General features: G+C 40.7%; 1 protein-coding gene across 4 annotated transcripts in view; it reads left to right on the top strand.

Moving 5' to 3' along the window:
* The window catches only part of KRAS (KRAS proto-oncogene, GTPase), a 52,837-nt gene that overhangs the window by 13,925 nt on the left and 17,362 nt on the right, over positions 1-21,550 (top strand). For all 4 annotated transcript variants that reach the window (XR_007776525.1, XM_050969641.1, XM_050969656.1 and 1 more), the window contains exons 3-4: positions 6,596-6,774; positions 14,022-14,181. Coding sequence is in view for 3 of the 4 variants with exons in the window: in XM_050969641.1 (XP_050825598.1) it covers positions 6,596-6,774; positions 14,022-14,181 (339 nt within the window). In the remaining variant the exon portion in view is untranslated. The remainder of the gene's footprint in view (positions 1-6,595; positions 6,775-14,021; positions 14,182-21,550) is intronic.

The raw sequence follows: 21,550 nt of genomic DNA, 5'->3' as shown, positions 1-21,550 counted from the left end.
TGGGTTTCTTATCTGTTGCTGTAGGGCTTAGCTCCTTCAAGCACTTTTGTTTTTATGGTAAACACGATGCTGTGCTACACTATAGTGTAGTATCCCGCTGGGGAGGGAGAGAGTTAATTTCCCATAAGGCCCAAGTCTATAGTAGATTGATCAATGGGAGAGTGGAGAGTGTGCCTTTTAGATGCGAGAGTGGTCTTCAGAGTTGTCCCTGAAGAGTTGATCAGGCCAGGGGCTTAGGCTACCCATTCACCAGACTAGACTCCTTTCCCTGTGCGTCCTTCACATGGAGTACATACGTAGGTGTGCCATCCATTGGGGAGAGAAGGCAGTCTTATGCTGCTCATTTGTCACAGATCTCCAAAGGGCTAGGCATGGACTGAAAAGCTAAAAGTTCCCTTTGCATGCCGAGTGAAATAGTTGTTTGGCCCTACATGTGTGTCTTCTGTTTTGGAGGAAGAGAAATGTTTGATCCTAAGCCTATTGAAGTTGATTGGTGGAGGAGGGAACTCCCATTGACTCTAACAGGCTGCGGATGAGGCCCTGAGAGTGGTGGATTTCCTACGCTTGTACATGAAATTGGAAACTGATCAGATTTGAATAAACACTTTTTTTTTCAAACTTTCTACAGAAATCTAGTCATACAGAAATCTAGTCAATGTTAAAAGAGTTCTTATAGGAAGAATACTGTTGGTGTAAAAGTTTTATGATGCAGACGTATTGAATTCGGAAATCTTAGTGTAACAGATGAAGTAGAAAACTCTAGCTGAACCATTTGTCAGTATAACTTACATTTCTGTCAGTGTCTTCATTAGAAACCCCCTATTTTAGGGACTATAAAGTTTACATTAAAATAATTTTCTTTTAAACTTAGAAAAAAAATGGCTGAGCTATTTTCCTCGACATTCATTGCTTAAATTAAGAGTGGTGGTGTAGCTATGTTGGTCCCAGAATATAAGAAACATCAGCTTTGCAAGGCAGTAACTTTTTTTTTTTTTTTTTAATTGAACCAGCTTCTGTTGGTAGAAGATGCAAGCTTTTGAACTGCAGAGTTCTTCAGGTCTGGAAAGTTTCTTTCCCTTGATCTGAAGACGAATTCTCTGTAGTTCAAAATCTTGTACCTTCCACCAGAAGTTGGTCCAATAAAAGATGTTACCTTATCTACCTTCTCTTTGAAATAAGAGTGTGTTTTTTAATTTTGGTATAGCTCAGCTGTGCAGTTTTTTGCCGCCTCTGGAGAGGTAGGGAGATATAAAGGACTGACACATGCACATTTGCTCATCACAAATGATGTTTTCTCATGGTTTCTCAAGTAAAAGTCCAAATGAATACAGAAAGAACTAAGGATTTTTTTTTTCTTTTGATTTGATCAGTACAGAGCCAAAGGTGGGGCTGGTGCTTTATCATTAGCTTGGTGATGAAACTAACGGCAAAATATGGCAGCTCTGCCTTTCAATTTAATAGGAACTGAACATTGGATTCTGGATGCCTTTTTAACGTTCCACAACAGCAAAAAAATGTGGTAACCTGAACTTTAAATTTCCTGGGACTTGTAGGTTTGTTGCAACTTTATCAATATTTAAACAATGCTAATGTATTTTTTAAAAGTTGATATACTACTACTTACTTTGGCACTTTACATTGCACTTAAGCAAAATAAATATTTCCAAAGTGATGTGAGAGGTGAACTTTATCTTAAAGGGACACTCAGTTAACTTAGTCACATTTGTGCTTGAATTATTTTATGTGGTATTGTTACAAATATCTTCTAGGATCAAGATAAGTAAGAGATGAGACTTCTCCCCCCCACCCCCCAGTTTGTTCACTTTGTGTATTTGGCACTTTATGACTGTGTAGAATATTTACCTTACCTTATACAAACAGTCGTTTCCCTCTTGTTTGTGTTGGTTGTTCACACAGCAACAGGGAAGAGAAAAAAAACTCTTTAAAATGGGAAAACATACTTAAAGTTGGTAGGGGGCACCAGGAGCAGGTGTAATACCTAAAACTAATTTAAATTATTAGAAATTTATTTTTAAAAAGTTGGCTAGATTTCAAGCTGTCTGTACCCCTTGTAGCTAGAGCTGAGGCTCTCTGTTACTTTTTTCCCTTCATTCAGAACAAGTGCTAAATACAGCACAATAGCTTAAGCTTTCAATTTTGGTTAGTATTAACAAGAACTGAGTGATATTTTGTTAACTGGAAAATAAAAGGTTCTGAAAGGTAATGCTGGTATTTCTTCCTGAATCATTGTACCCATGACACATTTAGATTTCTGATTAAAAACATTGTTTGCACTTTCCATGGATATATCATGCCTCTGTTTTAGTATTCTGTAGTGATAGATAATGCATATAATATTTCCAGAAACATAGCAGTTTGTATACAAAAGTAGTGTGCTCACTTATACTATCACTGAACCTTTAATAAACTCAGAAGGTAAGGTCCCCTGGGAAGGAAATATACGTTCAGGAGAGCTGGCAGTTTCTCTAGGAGACGATAGTAAAGGCATAGCAGCAAACTATCCCATTGCAATGGAAAGATAGGAAGAGTAGTAAGAAACCAATATGGCTCCATCAGGAGCTCTTTAAAGATCTGAAAATCAAAAAGAAATCTTACAAAAAGCGAAAACATGGATAAATTGCTAAGAGAGTACGAAAGTATAGCACAGGGATCGGCAGCCTTTGGCACGTGGTTCTACAGAGTAAGAACCCTGACAGGCCAGGTCGGTTTATTTACTTTCCCCAACCGCAGTTTTGGCCGATCGCAGCTCCCACTGGCCACAGTTTGCCGCTCCAGGCCAATGGGGGCTGCGAGAAGCACAGCCAGCACATCCCTCGGCCCACACAGCTTCCCGCCGCCTCCATTGGTCTGGAGTGATGAACTGCGGCCAGTGGGATCTGCGATCGGCCGAACCTGTGGACACAGCAGGTAAATACACTGGCCCAGCCCGCCAGAGTGCTTACCCTGGTGAGCTGCGTGGCAAAGGTTGCTGATCCCTAGTATAGCACAAGCACGTAGGGACAAAATCAAAAAGACTAAGAACAAAATGAATGACGCCTAGCAAGTGACATAAAGGTAATAAGAAGAGGTTCTATATATACATTTAAGAGAAAGACACAGGAAAGTGTAAGTCCTCTCTACTTAGTGGGGAAGGAGAGCTAATAACTGATGATGTCAAGAAGGCTGAGGTGTTTAATGCCTATTTTGCTTCAGTCTTCACTAATAAGGTTAATGGTGACCAGATACTCAAGACAACTAATATTAACAATGAGAGGGAAGAACACAGGCCAAAATAGGGAAAGAAGATGTTAAATTATATTTACATAAGTTAGATGTATTCACGTTAGCAGGATCTGATGAAATTCATGGTAGGGCACTTCAGGAACTAGCTGAAGCAATCTCAGAACCCTTAGCAGTTATCTTCAAGAGCTCATGGAGGTGGGTGATTTCCAGGAGGATAGAAGAAGGGCAAACATGGCACCTATCTTTTAAAGGGGGACCAAAGAGGACCTGGGGAATTCTAGACCAGCCAGCCTAACTTGAATAACTGGATAGATATTAGAACAAATTATTAATTGTAAGCACCTACAGGATAATAGAGCTATAAGGAATAGCCAGCATGGATTTGTCTGAACAAATCATGCCAAACCAATTAAATTTCACAAGGTTATTGGCCTAGACTGAGGATTGGGGGAAAACAGTAGACATGGTATATCTTGATTTTTTTTTTATAAGGTTTTTGACAGTCACGCATGCCAGTTTCACATGCAAACTAGAGAAATGTGGTCTAGATGAAATTACTCCAAGATGGGAGCACAATTGATTGAGACAGTATTCAGAGTACTTGTCAATGGTTCTCTGTTAAACTGAAAGGGGGTATCTATTTGGGTCGGCCTGAGTCCAGTACTAGTCAATATTTTTCATTAATGACTTGAATAATGCAATGGGAAATATGCTTATAAAATTTGCATATGATACGAAACTGGTAGCAATTGCAAGCACTTTGGAAGATAAGATTAAATTCAAATCAGAGAATTGGTCTGAAATCAATAAAGTGAAATTCAAGAAAAACAAGTGCAAAGTACTACATGTGGGAAGGAAAAATCAATTATGTAACTACAAAATGGGCATAACTAGCTAGGTGATGGCACTGCTGACAAGAATCTAGGGATTATCGTGAATAACAAATTGAATATGAATCAATGTGATGCAGGTGTGAACAAGGCTAATATTCTGGGGTGTGTTAACAGGAGTATCACATGCAAGACACAGGAGGTAATTGTCCCACTCTGCTGGGCACTGGTGAGGTCTCAGCTGGAGTACTGTGTCCAGTTCTGGGTGCCACACTTTAGGAAAGATGTGAATAAATTGGGAGAGTCCAGAGGAGAGCTACAAAAATGATAAAATGTTTAGAAAACCTGACTTATGTGGAAGGGTTTTAAAAAACCTGAGACTCTTCAGCCTTGAGAAAAGAAAACTGATGGAGGACTGATGATAATATTCAGGTATGTGAAGATCTGTTCATAAAGAGGATGGTGCTCAGGTGTTCTTCATGTCCACTGAAGGTAAGACAATAAGTGATGGGCATAATCTACAGCAATGGATAGTATCCCTGCTATAAGGGTAGTTAAATTCTGGAATAGGTTTCCAAGGGAGGCTGTGGAACCCCCATCACTGAAGGTTTTTAAGAACAAGTTGGACAGACACCTGTAATGGATGGCCTAGGTTTACTTGGTCCTGACTTAGCACAGGGGTCTGGACTTGATGAACCCTCAAGGTACCTTCAAGCCCTACTTTACTATGATTCTATGAAACTGTATGAGACCCAGCATCAAAAACAAATAGTTGTTAGTATATTCCAGCATTTAGCTGTTACTTTCCAATGCCTGAATTCTGCTTGAGTCTTGTGTGCATACATCAGATACTGTAAGTCCAGATTCTGGAAACTTGAGTCAACCATGCTGAAGTAGTTCGTTCTTATGTGTCATAGTAATTGTCAGTTTATATCTGAGTCCCATTTTGTAACTTTCTTTGTATTGCAAAAATGTAAAACTATGCAGTGACACTAAGACTATGGCTACACTACAGTTTAAGTCAACATAAGTTATGTCACTCAAGGGTGTGAATTAGCCACCCCCCGAGTGATGTAATTTATGTCAATTTAAGTGCTGTTGTGGAGAGTGCCACATCAGTGGAAGAGCTTCTCCTGCTGACATGCTGCTTGCGAGGGCTGGAATAATTAAGTCAATGGGAGAGCTCTCTCCTGTCGGCTTAGAGCAGCTACACTAGAGACCTTACAGTGGCTCAGCTGTACTGATGCATCTGCGCTGCTGTAAGCTCCCTAGTGTTGCAATAGTTTGTTTTTCAAAGTTTAGTATCAAAATGTCTTCAAATGACTGATTATTCTGGTTTTCATGTTTCAGGCTGCTTAGTGGTAGAATATAGACAAGTGGTCCCCAACGTGTTGCCTGTGGGCACCATGGTGCCTGCCAGGGCATTTATGTGTGCCTACCTAGTGCCCAGCAGGGGAGGGAAGCCAGGGTCCTGCGCCTGCCGGGGACAGAGAACTCAGGCTGCGAGCACAGTGTTCTCTGTTCCCAGCAGGTGCGGGGCCTGCCTAGTGCCCCACAGGGGAGAGAAGCTGCAGCCCCGTGTCTGCCAGGGACAGAGAACTCAGGGCTGCAGGCACCGGTATTCTCTGTCCTCGCGGCTTCTCTCTGGCTTCTCTCTTTTCTCTGGATTCATATATTATGTAATATTACATATGATTTTTTTTGTATTTAATGTACAAATACAAAATAAGCTTTGAAAAATTGTTGGCGCCCGCAAGACTCTTCTGAAAACATTAATGTGCTACTGGTCACAAAAAGGTTGGGGACCACTGAAATAGACTTATTGCCCCCAACACTAAATGTTAGGCTCTTGAATTCATTCTTAAATCTATTCTTCCTCCTTCATTGTTGTAAATTTAGGGATTGCAAATGTTTGTAAACTGTTTATTTACATCTGTCTAGTTTGTGTATTGTTGTCACAGTATTGGACATGGTTCATGGATGTTTCCTGAAAATATCCATGGTGTGAAGATGAAACGCCTGATTTGATTGTTCATAAAGTGGATAGACTTAAGGTAAATTAGATCCAGAAAAACCATGGGTTGCATATTTCTGGAACCCTGGTATTTGATGAAAATGCAACCACTGAACTTCTGATCTGGGACTGTATCCAAATTACAGTTATCTATCGGGCAAAGAAAACAGGACTGGCATTTGCAACTGATGTTCTTTAGAAAACATTATACTTTATATGTTTAAGATTATGGAGGCAGAGTCTAGCAGCTGGAGCAGGGGAATGAAAATCTACTTTCCTGGGTCTGTTCTACACTCTGCTGTTGGTTTGCTGTATAACCTTGAACATGTAATTTATCTTCTCTGTGCCTCAGTTTGCCTATTTGTAAAAAGGGGTGGCTAATACCTGACTCAGGGATGTGGAGTCTTGCTTAATTTTGAAAAGAATTTTGAGATCATTTGTTAAGTGGAGTTATAGGTCAAAGTCTGCCATGTTTAATTTAAAGTTTTTTTTTTTTCTCTCTTCTCAGGATTCCTACAGGAAACAAGTAGTAATTGATGGAGAAACCTGTCTCTTGGATATTCTTGATACAGCAGGTCAAGAGGAGTACAGTGCAATGAGGGACCAATACATGAGAACAGGGGAGGGATTCCTATGTGTATTTGCCATAAATAATACAAAATCATTTGAAGATATTCACCATTATAGGTAAGCATTTTTTTTAAAGTTATAATCTTGGTGACTCTCAAAAGAGAGAAAAAAGCCTGCTTGCATTCCCTCATACCAAAAGATGGGTTTGTTTTCTACAGTTTAGTTAGTCGTAGAATAATATATTACTCCTGGGGAATTCTGCACCAAAAAATAAAAAATTCTGCATATTTTATTTGTCAAAATAACATAGTATAATCATGCCAGTTTCAGTTATTTTAGAAATTTACTTCAAAATACCTGTCAGCAAGTATGTCTGAAACAATACAGACGAAAAAAAGGATTCTGGTGGTGGTGGTATTATTTTATTTTATTTTTTTGACAAATAGATTCCTGGCTTAGGCATATTGAAACAGAACTTTGAGTGATTCATTTACACTACAATACAGAAATGTATTTCCCACACCCCTCAGAAGCAGTGCAAAGTCTTAAGGGAGTCAAGGGTAACAAAGTAGCTGAGGGAGAGGGAAGGAGCCTGGAGTGATCGTGGAAGGTTGTTGGGTGTGAGGTGGGAGAAGTATGGAACAAATTGGGTTTTTTTTAGGGGAGGGATTGTTAGGGAGTTAGGGAGTTGGGATCAGCCAGGGTCTGCACATGAGAGACTCCCCAAGTTTTTCTCATTTAGTCAGGCACATCTGTCCCTGCACCCGCACATCCCCAGGTCTCTGCAGCCCCCTCTCCATCCCCATGTGGTCTTGTACCCCCACTCCCATTCAACCCCTGGCTCAGTGCTGTCACCCCACTAGCTTCTGAGCTTGTGTCCCAGTCTCCCTCCCCCCCCCTTGCCATTCTGAACCCCAGTCTGTGACCCCACAGCAGCCCCATGTGTTCCACTCTTTATCCTAACCTGGCTCCATGGGCAGGATGCTGTGATGAACTTCTACTCCTGTGGGAATTCTGAATTTTCTTCCCCCACAGAAAATGAATTCTGCACATGCACAGCAGAATTTTTTTTTACCACAGAAAATATTTTCTGCCTGAGAAGTGCTTCAGTTCTGCCTTTTGCCCACCTGAGGCCGCTGTGGTGCCAGAATAGCCAGTTGTGTTCATGCTGCTGGCTCTTCGGGCTCCACAGTGGTCTCTGGTGGGCAAAAGGCGGAACTGCAGCACTTCTTGGGCAGAATGTATTTTCTGTGCGGTTTAAAAAAAAAAAAAAAAAAAAAAAATTCTGTGCCAGACATGAATTCTGCACATGTCCGGTGGTGCAGAATCCCCCCAGGACTAAATATTATAAGATGGGTTTCAAAGCTGCTATTGCAGTTGATAGGCCATTAAATATACACTAATCAATCCTTTAGTCACTCAGCCATAGAATTTCCAATTTGCTGCTTATGCTTGGAGCATTACACAGGGTTTTGAATAGGTAGAAGGGGGATGGCTGAAGCCTCTTGGAAGGTCAAGAAATTGAGCAATTTTGAAAGGTAAATAAAATGTAAAACTGGAAATTAGGAGATTTCAACGTTAACATCCTGTTGAGATGAATGGAGGTGATTTGTATCTCTTGGGCAAATCCTGCCCACTCTGAGGCCAAAGCAGACCCTCTTGGAGTTAGTGAAGTAGTTGTGCTCTATGTGTGAAGTGTGAAAAGATGTGGCGATCCATGGCATGAACCAAAAAACCCATCTCTGGGGCTCTTATCTGTCACTGTATAGCACAGGGCAAACCTCTTGGCCTGAGGGCCGCATTGGGTTTCAGAAATTGTATTGAGGGTTGGTTAGGGGAGGGGTCGTGGCCCTGTCCCACCTCCTATCTGCCCCCCCCCAGACTCCTGCCCTATTCCCTGCCCCCTGTTCCCTGATAGCCCCCTCTCTCTTCCCCCCCCCCCCGTACCCGTGCCCCATCCACACACACCTGCTCCCTGTCCCCTGACCTCTCCTGGATCACCACTGCCCCATCAAATCCCTCCTGTCATTCCCCCACCCTATCCAATCACCCCTTCTCCCTGTCCCCTGACTGCTCCCTGCTGCCCCATCCAACCCCCCCCCCCTTCCTGACTGCCCCTCCAGGACCCCTGCCTCCATTCAACCCCCTGTTCCCCCCTAAACCCTAGCTACACCACCGCCCCCTGACTACCCTCCTGAACTCCTCTGCCGTCTATCCACCCACTCTGCTCCATGCTCCCTTACTGTGCTGCCTGGAGCACGGGTGGCTGGTGATGCTACAGCCACGCCACCCAGATGGAGCCGGGCCATGCCACCACTGCCGCCATGCAGCACAGAGCACCAGCTCAGGCTGGGCTCTGCAGCTGCGCTGCCCAGGAGCTTACAGCCCCGCTGCCCAGAGCATTGCACCGGTGGCAAAGCGAGTGAGCTGAGGCTGCAGGGGAGGGGGGCAAGCAGAGGAGGGGCCAGGGGCTAGCCTCCTGGGCCAGGAGCTTGGGGGCTGTGCAGGACGGTCCCACGGGCCATAGTTTGCCCACCCCAGTATAGCAGGATGTATGGATGGAGCCTAGGGGTCTTAGGTTTTTCAAATTAGACACCAAATTTTATGTATACTTTGAAAATCTTAGCCCTAGTTATCTATTATGACTTAATATGATATGTATATGACTTTCCTGATTATAGTGCCTATTTATGTATTAAAAGCCTTTAAAAAGTTGCCCATGCCATAAATATATTACAAAATATAAAGAACAACTTTTCCAATAGTGACGCAAACAAAGATCCATGCTGCTAATATAAGGATAATTAAAATAAACACAAATTAGGATAACTATTGGTCTGTACCCTGAAGAAAATGATTAACAAATTTGGACTTTGGACCAAAGGAACGGGAACGGAGCTCACATCCAAAATCAGGACCATTTCCAGAGAACACCTTGAGAGGCGCTCCCTTCCATTTAGAGTGAGGATCTTCAGCTCTCATGCCTCCATCTCCCATTGATCTTAACTTTGGGAATTTGGTATCAGAGAGTGGCAGTCTCAGCTAGTGTTCCCTTTAATTTTACCTACGCATGTGCGGAATGAATTTTATTCATGTGGTGGGGGTGGGGCCGAGAGGTTTGTGTGTGTGTCGGGGGTGGGGGGGGGTCCTCAGGGCTGGGGCAGAGGATTGGGGTGCAGGGGATGAGGGCTCCGAAGTGGGACTGGAGATGAGGGGCTTAAGGTTGGAGTGTGTGTGTGTGGGGGGGAGTGTCCATCTGGGGGTGCAGGCTCTGGGGTGGAGCCGGAGAGGAGGGGTTTGGGGTGCAGGCTGCCCAGAGGTTACAGTGGGGAGAGAGGACTCCCCACAGCTCTCTCTCTCCACAGCAGCACCTGGGTGGGGGAGAGTGGGGGCCTTCTCCCCTGGGCATGGCAGGTCTGTGCCGGGGATGAGTTGGAGCCAAGGGAGGGGCGCCTGTCCTTTGAGCACAGCAAGTCCGGGGCAGGTCTGTGTTGGGGCCGGGGGAGGGGCACCTCTCCCTGCCACGGCCCTGAGCCCCTGTTTGGGGCTTAATAGGCAGCTGCACGGCCATGCAGCTTAGCGGGAACTTAAGTCACAACCCTTTTATGACTCAATAAATTATCATCACCTGGAATTCAACCTGGGAACATATTGGAAGCCAGTGCAGATCCCAGAGCACTAGAGTAATGTGCTCCCAATGTGAAACAAGGCCATGACATTCTAAGTTCACCTCTTGTACTAGATTCATTTTAATAATTGCCTCTATTTAGTCCCACATACAGTGCATTAAGCAGCCTAGTCTTGTGGTTTGTATAACTAGCAAGCCCATATTGAGGGAGAGGGGAGGCAAGGCACATGAAAAAAATATAGGGCTGTCAAGCGATTAAAAAGATTAATCGCGCTGTTAAACAACAAAATACCATTTATTTTAAATATTTTTGAATGTTTACTACATTTTCAAATATAGTACACCTCTAACCCGATATAACGCGACCCGATATAACACGAATTCAGATATAATGTGGTGAAGCAGTGCTTCGGGGAGGCGCAGGCGCGGGGCTGCGCACTCCGGTGGATCAAAGCAAGTTCGATATAACGCTGTTTCACCTATAACAGCGTTATAGTAACGCTTAACGCTGGTAAGATTTTTTTTTTTGGCTCCCGAGGACAGCGTTATTTCGAGGTAGAGGTGTAATTACAATTACAACAGAGAATACAAAGTATATTGTGCTCACTTTATATTTATTTTGATTACAAATACTTGCACTGTAAAAAACAAAAAAAAAATTTTCAATTCATCTCATACAGTTACTGTAGTGTAATCTCTTTATCATGAAAGTTGAACTTACAAACGTAGAATTATGTAAAAAACCAACAACCCTGCGTTCAAAAATAAAACAAAACAATTTGAAACTTTAGAGCAGGCCTGCGCAACTCGTAAAGTGCCGAAGGCCATATTACTCCAAAGAAAACAGCTGAGGGCCGAACCCCCTCGGCCCTGCCGACATCCCCCTCCCAGCGCCGCCAAGTCCCCCTGAAACACAACACCCTTCCCCAGCGCCGCCCGCCCCACAGAAACAAACCCTCCTTTCCCAGCGCTGCCCCACTGAAACAGCGGTATTGAACCTTGGTAATATGTTACAGCACTTCCAGACAGCTGCAATCCTTGGAGAGGGGATGAGAATCAGACCAGATCAGTACAACAGGTCAGCCACTGACTCCTCATTCGCCTCCTCAGCCCCCCAACCTCCCAGCTCGCTTACTCAGCCCCCGCCACTGCTCACCTACTCAGCCCCCCCCCTTCCCCTGCTGCCGGCTCATCTGCCCCTCTCGCCACTGCCCACCCACTCACCTCCTCATCCCCCACCACTGCCCACCCGCTTCTTCAGCCCTCCTCCCTCACCTGCCACTTGCCTACTCGCCCCCCGCGGGCCACACAGTGAGCCCACCTACTCACCCCACGTGGGCTGCATGTTGTGCAGGCCTGCTTTAGAGCCTACAAGTCCACTCAGTCCTACATTTTGTTCAGCCAATCACTCAGACAAACAAGGTTGGTTACAATTTGCAGGAGATAATGCTGCCCGCTTCTTGTTCACAATGTCACCTGAAAATGAGAACTGGCATTCGCATGGCACTGTTGTAGCTGTCGTTGCAACATATTTACGTGCCAGATGCGCTAAAGATTCATATGTCCCTTCATGCTTCAACCACCATTCCAGAGGACTTCCTGTGTAGTTATAGCAAACTTATTTTTATTCTTGCTTTAACAGTAAAAGGAACATAGTGTTATTTTTGTCCAGCTTTCCGTATTTTGAGTTATACGGTATGGCGTTTAAACCCTTCTTGCAGAGAGCACAACTGTAATTTTATGTAAGAAGGCTTCTTGTTATACAACCTCTCCCGACAGAACATTAAGGGTTGAATTCTGGCATTAGTACTGTTATGTTCACACATTAGTGAATGAGCTTGTGAACTGGAGATTGAAGGTTCACAGAACTAAATACCTAGAAAGATAAGAAACCATAGCTATGTTAATTAAGGAGTAAACTTCCAGACTCTGTGGGTAAGAAACCAATTAAATTAGTGATTGGCATTATCTATGGAGATTCTTTCAGCAGCATCATTGTCCTGCCAAATAGTTTTAATCCAGTATTTGAAAGATGCATTTTAGCTAGTATTTGAAAGAAGGATCCACTTACTAAAGAAAGTCTCAGAGAAACATAAATCAGTGATGTAAAGAGACAAATCTTAAAATCGCCCCCTCTAGCCTAGATGTCAGCAGTACTGATTTTAATACATGCCAGCTATTGTGGGTTTTTTAATAGTATTTTATTGGTTAAAAAAGCTGAGATAGTATGTGCAAAAGGATGTCAGGCAGTATAATCAAGTCAGCAAAAAAGCTGTACAATAAAATGTTGTTAATTCTTGAGAACCTTGCATGTTTTCTGAATGTGGGAAGACAGTAAATTGAGACACTAATGTTGTGTCTACGCTTATGGCAGTATGTGGAGTACAGACTGCATGCACAGCTAGTACAGGTATGAACAGCAGTATAGATGGTGGGGCATTGCTTAGGCGAGTGGAGTACACACACACCAAAACATTAGGGTCTGTACTGTATCCAGTTCTCTGCATGCCCAAGCAATGCGTCCCACATCTGCACTGTTATTGTTAGTGTAGTGTCCTGCTTCTGGAGCCTTTTCCTGCCACAGTGAAAGGCTTGGGCAGCGGGGAAAGATTCTGGTGGGGGTGAATGCTGTGCTGTGCATGGGGTGGCAGGAAAGTCTCGGCGAGGGGGTGGTACTGTAGAGAGAGGCTCTGGTGGGTATGGTGTGGTGCAGGGCAGCATGGAAAGTGTTGGCAGGGGAGTGGATGGGTGCCACTTGCAGGGTGGAGGGAAAAAGATCTGCCTGGGCAATGGGGAAAGGCTCTGGCGGGGAGGGTGGGGTGGACGCTTTGCCCAGGGCTGCAGGGAAGGACTCCCCGTGCCTCTCCCCTCCAGACCCTTTAACTGCCACATGTAGTCCCACTGCGTCCATGCTGATGTGTAGATACAAGTGTAGGCAAGCCCTTAGAAGAGGAGCAAATCAGCTATGCCTCTGATGCTAGCCTTGGAAACAAATTACTTGCTCACGTTGCCTGGCCAAGAAGAGGAGTGGGAAGGAAGGGACAGTTTCCTCATAAACCTTGCCATTGCTCACAAAAGTCATCACACCTCATTTATAGTTAAGAACCCTAGTAAATAGGACCTTGAAGCATATTAGGAGATCTTTTCCTACCAAATAATCGAGTTTTGATTCTGCTGTTTTGTTAATCTCTTCAGGTAGAGAGCTCAAATACTGTAAAATTAAGATAGACTTTTATGGCTTCACTATTGCACTACTCCACCAGACAGGAATAGGAGTTTTGCCTAAATGGGACAAAGTCCCTGGGAAATAAAACAAGAACACTATCTGAGCCTGATTCTCATCCACATAAAGGCTCTTTATGCTGCTCTGGCAGTGTGAAAGGACACTAAAATGGGGATAAAAGTAAAGCAGGTGTAGTGTAAGTGGAACCAGGACTCATGTAATTTTAGCTCTTGGAGTCCCACTGCGATCAGTGATAACCATGTGACCAGTATTTATGCTCTCCTTTTAAGTTGAAATGCCAAATCTGGGGGAAAAGGCAGTAGTATCTCCTAGTTTAACTGTTATTGAAAAGTTTCAAATAATGTACATGCCATATAAAAGGAAACTATGATGTAGTATTTACCCATTTGGAAATAATAGAAATGTCTAACTGCATTTTGTTTCCTCCCCTAAAATTCCACTGTATTAATTCTATTAAAAGTATTGAAATGAAATCTCTCCATTTTATTTTAGGGAACAAATAAAAAGAGTTAAAGATTCTGAAGATGTCCCCATGGTGCTAGTAGGAAACAAATGTGACTTACCTTCCAGAACAGTAGATACAAAACAAGCTCAGGACTTAGCACGAAGTTATGGAATTCCTTTCATTGAAACATCAGCAAAAACAAGACAGGTAAAGTTCAAAACAAAAACACACAAGCAGAATTTGAAGAACTGAATCTTGAAAGTACCAGAGCATTCAAAACTCCAGCAACTGCCAAATTTTGGTGTTAATGCGTATTTCTCTAGAGGAAAATTTGTAGTGTTTTGCCATTCTGTGGACTCCCAGACAACTGGTTCTCATTCACTGATCAGTGGTGCATTGCAATAGTTCAGACTTAAGGAATGAGACCCGGGCCTCTGTTGCATTCAGCTACTAAGCAATAGCATATTTCTTCAAGTTTTACTTGATTTTTTTTTTAATAGTTTGAGAGTCTGTTTCACTTTAATAAAAAAAAAAAAAAAAAAAAAGTGAAGGACATGAATCACTTTCTTAGTGAAAGTGTTCAGCGGTCAGACAATTAACCAGAGTTCTGAGTTCTCGTTCTTGACTAGCAAAAAAGTGTAATTTATGCTTAGAATCAGAATAGGGCTATTGAAGGAAAGAAGCTGTCTGAAAGGGGAATGTTGTTGCACACTGCCCAGGTGGTGGATTCATGCCTACACCAGTGGATAGAACTCATTTGGAAATCCATGTATAATTTATGCATTTTACGCCTCCACAGAATGTCTGGATTAATGCAAATTATGCTGTTTTGCCACTACTACCCAGTTTTCTGACCATCTTTAACCTAATAGACTAACTCACGCTACCTCTAAATAGAAAGTAAAATTCACTGAGAAGAAAATTCAGGAGTTCTAAATTGGATGTGCAGTAATATTTGGAGCATAAACCTATGTCAAGGAAGATTCCAAAGTCATAAAACTTTAGGACTAGAGGGTAAACTAGAAGTAAGCCAAGTGGCATACGAACTGGCTGAATAACTAGATGTTACAGTGTTTCTGTCTCGGAGGTCCTGCGTGTGTGTCATTAACAAGATGCTAGATAGGACAAAAATGGAAAAAACAGGAAATAAACAGCAAACAGATAGTAATTCTGTACTATCACTTAATGTTGTAATTTTTTGTTTTACTTTCTTAAACAATGATCTTTGTTATAGAAATCAACCTCCCCTTTCCCTTTCCAAGATAGCTTTTATAGAACCCATTGTTAACATATTTGAAATTACTTCTTAGGAATACATTTCAAAACAGAAACATAATTAACGTACCTATTCTTTGATTTCTTTTCGTGCTTACCCGATTTTCTTTTCATGCTTGCCTGATACAAAATTGCTTGTTCAATCACCATGCAAAAGTCTGTGCAGTTTTATCTTTGCTTAAAATTTAGTTTAAGAATTGTCACAAATCTATTTGGTATTTGATTTTTTACCTCTTAATAGGAGACTTTTAAAGAGCTTATGCCCAACCTTCATGTAGATTTTAAAAGGCAGTACACCAGCCTGATTAAACACAGATGAAATTGCTTTTCCATTGTCACATTTGAAAATCTTGGTCAGACACTACTGATTTTTTTGGGTGCTTACATTTTGAGTATTCATGTGAGATGTTTTAAAGAGGCCCTGAGCATAAATCCTTGGGGAAATAAGGCCTCTGTAAAGGTGTCTTGAATTTGAAGCACAGAAATTTAGGATGCAAAATAGCTAGTCACTCTTGAAAATCTTGCCTTCTAGGAATTGAATCATTAGATTTTTATTTTTGGTAAATCAACAATATCATTATAGATTAAGTACCTTTTTATGAAACCACAATGATGTGCTCTCAAACATAGAAAATATTGTAAAAAGGGAACTGGATGAAGAACATTGTCTTTAATTTTACCAAGATGCTACCTTTAATGATTGTGTGTGTGTGAGGGAAAGAGGGGGAGAGAGACATTCATTCTCTCTCTCTCTCTCTCTCTCTCTCTCTCAAAATAACTCTTCTAAAAATGACGGGTGTCAAACATATAGCCTCTAGGCCACATCTAGCCCACATGAAATATTCAGACTGTGTAGAAGTTAAGCTTTCATTTAAGAGAGATTTTTAGGCCTGGTGGTTGCAAAGACTACCTTTCAAACATAAACAGACTGTAAGTGATGAAGTGATGTCTTTTAGAGGCTGCAGAAAGCCTGAAACAATGAGGTAGAAATGTCCCACCCCTCTCTTAATCTCATTGGTACATTTGCTATAAGGTCAATGATGATGCTTCAACATTAACTAATTGCTGACTATTTTAGCAGATAGAATGAGGGAAGAGGCTGAATGTGAAGCCCCAGGGGAGCTGGGAGCTTCTGAAGGGAAAAAATGTAGAGTAGAGCAGCGGGGAGAGACAAAAGGCTTGTCCATGCACAGTTTTTGTTGCAGCAGCAGGTATAAACCTTTATGGTGATATAACATTGTCCATACTAGGGGGTTGCATTAATTCTCCACTTTAGTTTTTGGTACTAGTTTAGTTTAAATCGGTACAAATACCATCTAGAGATGGCCAGAGAGCGAGAAGGAGATATTTTTTGAAAGGAGGGTAGGGAAGGGCAGGAATAGGAATGGTCATAAAGGTGTGCATATTTTTTCAAAGTGACATTGAACGTGACAATAAGGTACTTAACAAAAAGCTGAAGATTTAGTTACTGCAGAAAGGTCACATTCTCTATTTTTGTGCCAACTTCACATTAAAATTAGCTGGAGTTCTGCAGGAAGATTGGCTCCATAATTTATATCCTTGTTCATGGACTATAATTTAAAAATAATAATAAAAAAAATTGGCCTTCTGCATCAAATAAAGCTGACATCCATAAATAACATAACTAACATCTTGGCCTCTGTATTTAGTTTTCTGTGTGTTTGTCTTAACTCGTAGAATCAGTTCAGCCTTGGCATATGAGGAAGCAGCTCCTAGTGAAATCAAAAGGAGTTGCACCTCTTTAAACTAGGGATGATTTTTGTTTAACGCTAGATTTTGCAACCATTGCAAGTACTTTTTTACCTTTTATAGGAGATGCACAAAGAGTAACTTCAGGACTGAGCCCAAAATGTGTTTGAACCTAGGGTTGTAACTTTTCCTTGTGTGTTATTTAATTTCTCTTCCAACTCCCATAATAGTATTTGATTAAAACGAGAGTGTGGGTGAGGGTGTATGTATAGGTCAGAATTCCTTGAATTGTAACACTAGCCACAAAAAGCTTGATTTATTGTGGAGAATGCGTATTTAGACACATTTTGAAAACGTTTTATTGAAGAGTTGATATAAATGACTGATTACTCATTTTTTTTATTTCAACTGTCTGTTGTATGAACACATAGGTCCCACACAGATGAACCCTGGCTCATACTGGGAGTTCTAGTGAAGTAAGTGGTGCTCCATTTACAGGACTCCACTTGTGCAGTTCTCACTGTCAGGTTAGGGCTGTAGAAATAAAAAAACTTAAATATAAAAAATTGTTACTTGAACTAGCTTGCTATTTGCAGATATCATGCCAAAGATCTGTGTAAAATAATGGTACCTTATTTCTGTAAAGTGTGCAGCCATTATATTTTATTATGAGGGACTTGTACCATGACCTATTGAGGTTGCCTCACACTTCCCTTAAGGCCCTGTTTTCAGTTGCTTGTAATTTTTTCCAACTTCAACTATTCAGCTAAAATTTTCCATGCCTGGTGTCTGTCTCAGGTCGGTGTTTTTTTGGGGGAAATTTCAGCCAAGTAGTTCAGACATTTCTGAGAATAAGGCTAGGGCAAAATACATTGTTTTGCTCATGTTTTTTTTTTTAAAAAAAAAGAAAAATAAAAGTCTCTAGTGAGCATATATTTGTAAAGCTCAAAACATCCCATGCTTTGGAGTAGGGACTTGAAATTTGAGAGATGGTGGCCTTTGTGTCAGTGATATTCCTGGAATGGCACCTAAGATTCCTGAGTCTTGCTGTTCCTTTGCTGTCAGCACATATCTGGGAAATCCACTGGCAAAAGGGGTATCTCATTGCCCTCTGCTGCTGGTCCACAAAGAAGATGACATAGTACTACTGCTAAGTGGCAGATGTCTGTGTGGTGGATCTAAAGTTTCCAACTCTGCCTATGACCCATATAGGTGCCAGGGTATACATGCCATATTTTTTTTTTTATATTTGCTTTTTTAAAAAAACTTTGGAAATCTCACACAACAGAACATCAAAACACTATTAAAAGAACGTGATTAAGGCTGCAAAGTCAAATACTCATACATTAGGAGATTGCAGAATTAAGGTTGCCTGTGGAACTTTAATTTGTCCCCCTGATGTGTATGCATTTTGAGAAAATCTTTAATTACATGATCATGTATTCTGTTTTTCCCAAAGGCCCCATGCCTTACTCAGTGCGCAGGATGGATGGCTGTCACTTAATGAATAGCTGTTTAATATTTTGTTTTATCTCCATTGTTAAATTTGTGGCCCTGGGCCTTATTTGCTGTACACGTCTGAATATCAAATTATTCATTTTCTCATGGGCTTCTTATGGCACTCATCGCTATACCATCTGAGTGCTTCACAAATATTTATGAATTTTACAATACACCTGTAAAATGAGGGTGCATTATTTATCACCTTATTACAGATGAGCACCTGTGGCCTAGAGAGATTAAGATCAAAAGTACTCACTAATTCTTTCAGTTTGCAGGGTGGGTGATTTAAATTAGTGATTCAAATCACCAGTTTGAACCCTGATTTAAATCCACAAACAGAAAACCAGTTAAATAGTTGATTTTAATCTTGGTTTGCATTTGTTCGTTCTTGTTATTTTTCTAAAGAAAAATTGATGGTCATCTGTTGGTAACCATTAAAACATGTTGATTTACAACTACATAGAGCCTTTACGCTATTTTTTTTCTTTTTGTTAGCCAGGAGGATACACTGTATCTATATGTATTTATTTAAGCATTTATATAGCTTAACTGACACTCAGATTCTCAATTTTTACATTTTTTTATTATGTTGGAAAATGGTGAATAGTTAATTTTTTACTTGTGTTTTGTGTCAAGATCTACTTGGATGGACATTAAAAAAAATTAATTAAATAAAACTACCTTAAATGTGCTGGATACATAAACTTTAATAAGAAAAAGTATTTTGCATTTAAAATTGATTTATTAAACATAGGAGATATTATATGTAGTTAATGTATTGAACAGATTGTTTTCAGTCATGTCCTTCAAGATTTTAGAATTAGTAGTGCTCACATCCTATCAGACACATTTTTTTATTCATACACTGGAAGAGAGAAAACAAGCTTTGTTGCTTTTTCAACTCCCAGTTGATGTTTTTAACTTTGAATGAACTAGTAATTGAACTGAATAACTGACATGATGAAAATAGTCTCTCTGCACCTACAGAAGAGGCTGTTGGTGTCGGAAGCTGACTAAGCACTTCAGCAAACTCTTGATTCCAAGTGCTTAGCCAGTGACTTCCATCAATTCATTGGTTTTACTTTCTTTAAAACTTGGCAGCAAACGTACTGTTTTAATATTTTTTGTTTAGTTAAATGATTTTATTAAGTGAAGGTCTAAAGCTGGGTTTTTAATTTCAAATTCAATTTTAAATAGGTTTAATTTTTAAAAATAAACTTGTATTTATTTTAAATTAAAAATATCCAGTTTAAATAAAAATCCAATTTTTAGGTTTTTTTTAATTAATTTTTATTCACCCTGGACTAGATGTTCTTTTTAAGTATTATTTGCAAAAAGACAGTATATGAATATACTGTAGGCATTCTGGCTTATGTTCAAATAGCCTTTTATTTTTGTAAATAGTCACATTTTAAACTAGCCATCTGGCTATGTACGAGGAGTCTTCAGCAGCATCTCAAGTACACTGTGCTGCAAGGTCTTGTGTGTCATGGGCCTTTAACATTTTTTAAGTAGACCAGTACTCTACAGACATATGAACTTCTCCATTAAAGAGCATGTAATATATTTAATTTTGTAATTGCTTAAAGAAAAGTGTTGACGTACTGAAAAGGGCAATTCTTTTTACTTTCTGGTGGTGCCACTATGACCTTGAATTACCATCAATTTATTAACTTTATGAAGTAAGCCTAAAAGAGAAACAGTAATGCACAGGTATATTTTTTTTTAAAAAAAGTATTACGGTTGCTTTTTTAAACATCTCACTGTGGTGACTGACTCTTTAAAAATTGTCTCTTGTGTAGATTGTCACACTAGTTAAACTAGCAAATATCTCTTATTAAAAGATGTTCTTTCTAGTATGACTCCTGTTAACTAGAGTCCTTACGTTATGTTCTTGGTGGTGGTCGTAGTAACTTCTTTTCTCTCTGTGTTCCTCTGCATCGCTATCGCAAAATCACACCTCCTGTTATTGGTGATGGGGACATTGGCATTATGAAGTCAAATGAAGACGCATTGTCTTATTTCTGATATCACAGCTGCAGAATCAAATTTCATATTTCTTCTGTAAAACAGTAAACCCTAACTGTCTTGATTTCTGCACAGCATGTGCTCTGGCACACTGCAGCTGATCACTATTTATTCTCTCTGTGTGAATAAGATTCCCCCCCCCACCCTAGGAAAACATGAAAATATGAGCTTTACTTGGCTTACATTTTTTGTAAATGTTCTTCTACAGACTACTAGAATTTTAAATATAAGAATTGTCAGGCCATCAGTATTTTGTGGATATGAATTTAAGCTCCCCCTCTTCTGAAGAGGGGAGATTTTATTTCTTGAGCTTAATTTTATTTTATTTATCCATAAACAAACAAACAAAAGTACAGTGTGTTTCATCTTCAGGATCAGATGGCTGTTGTTCAGAGAAACCTTCAGATAGCAAACTCTGACTTTTGAATGATTAATAGTAAATATGATCTCCTGTGGCATCATATATAGCAAATTAGAGTTAATAGCAATATCAGTAAATATTAGATGATTTATTTTTGTTTCCTGGGATTCTCTCTGATCTCAGTTGTGCATAGATATGCTTTTAGACAATTTAATAATTCTTACATAAAGGTTGTAAAAATGTAATTATAAAAATTATAGGGGCAGACTGTGTGCATTCGCCATAGTAGATTGAAGTTGAGGTAAACCGGTGTAATGTGTTCTTCTCAACTCAAGTTAAACCTGTTTACAGAAAGCAGATGCCTTGATCCTTGGAGCTGGAAGAGCTGTGCTCAGCGCAGGACCTGAGGAGGGAGGTAGAGCTGCAGCTGATTGGCTCTGCCAAATTTAATGGCTCACCCAAAATGGTTGGCTCCAGGAGAGGGTAAACAAAAAGGTGGCTTACCTGTTTGTTTACCCAGTCCTGGGGCCAGACATTTTGGGCTCCAGTGCAACTTAAAACAGTCCCGTAGATTTCAGTAGATCTTTCTGCGGGCCTTTAAATTTGGCAGAGCCAATCACCTGCAGTTCTCTGAAACAGCCATTTGGCAACTTTCGGTTGCTGATACACCTTTCTGTCTTTCAACTGGTTAGTTATCTC

This window comes from Gopherus flavomarginatus, chromosome 1 (genome assembly GCF_025201925.1).
Source record: "Gopherus flavomarginatus isolate rGopFla2 chromosome 1, rGopFla2.mat.asm, whole genome shotgun sequence".
In the NCBI taxonomy this organism is placed as follows: Eukaryota; Metazoa; Chordata; order Testudines; family Testudinidae; genus Gopherus; species Gopherus flavomarginatus.
The sequence above is the reverse complement of the archived record's forward strand: the minus strand, read 5'-3'. Positions and strand labels throughout refer to the sequence as shown.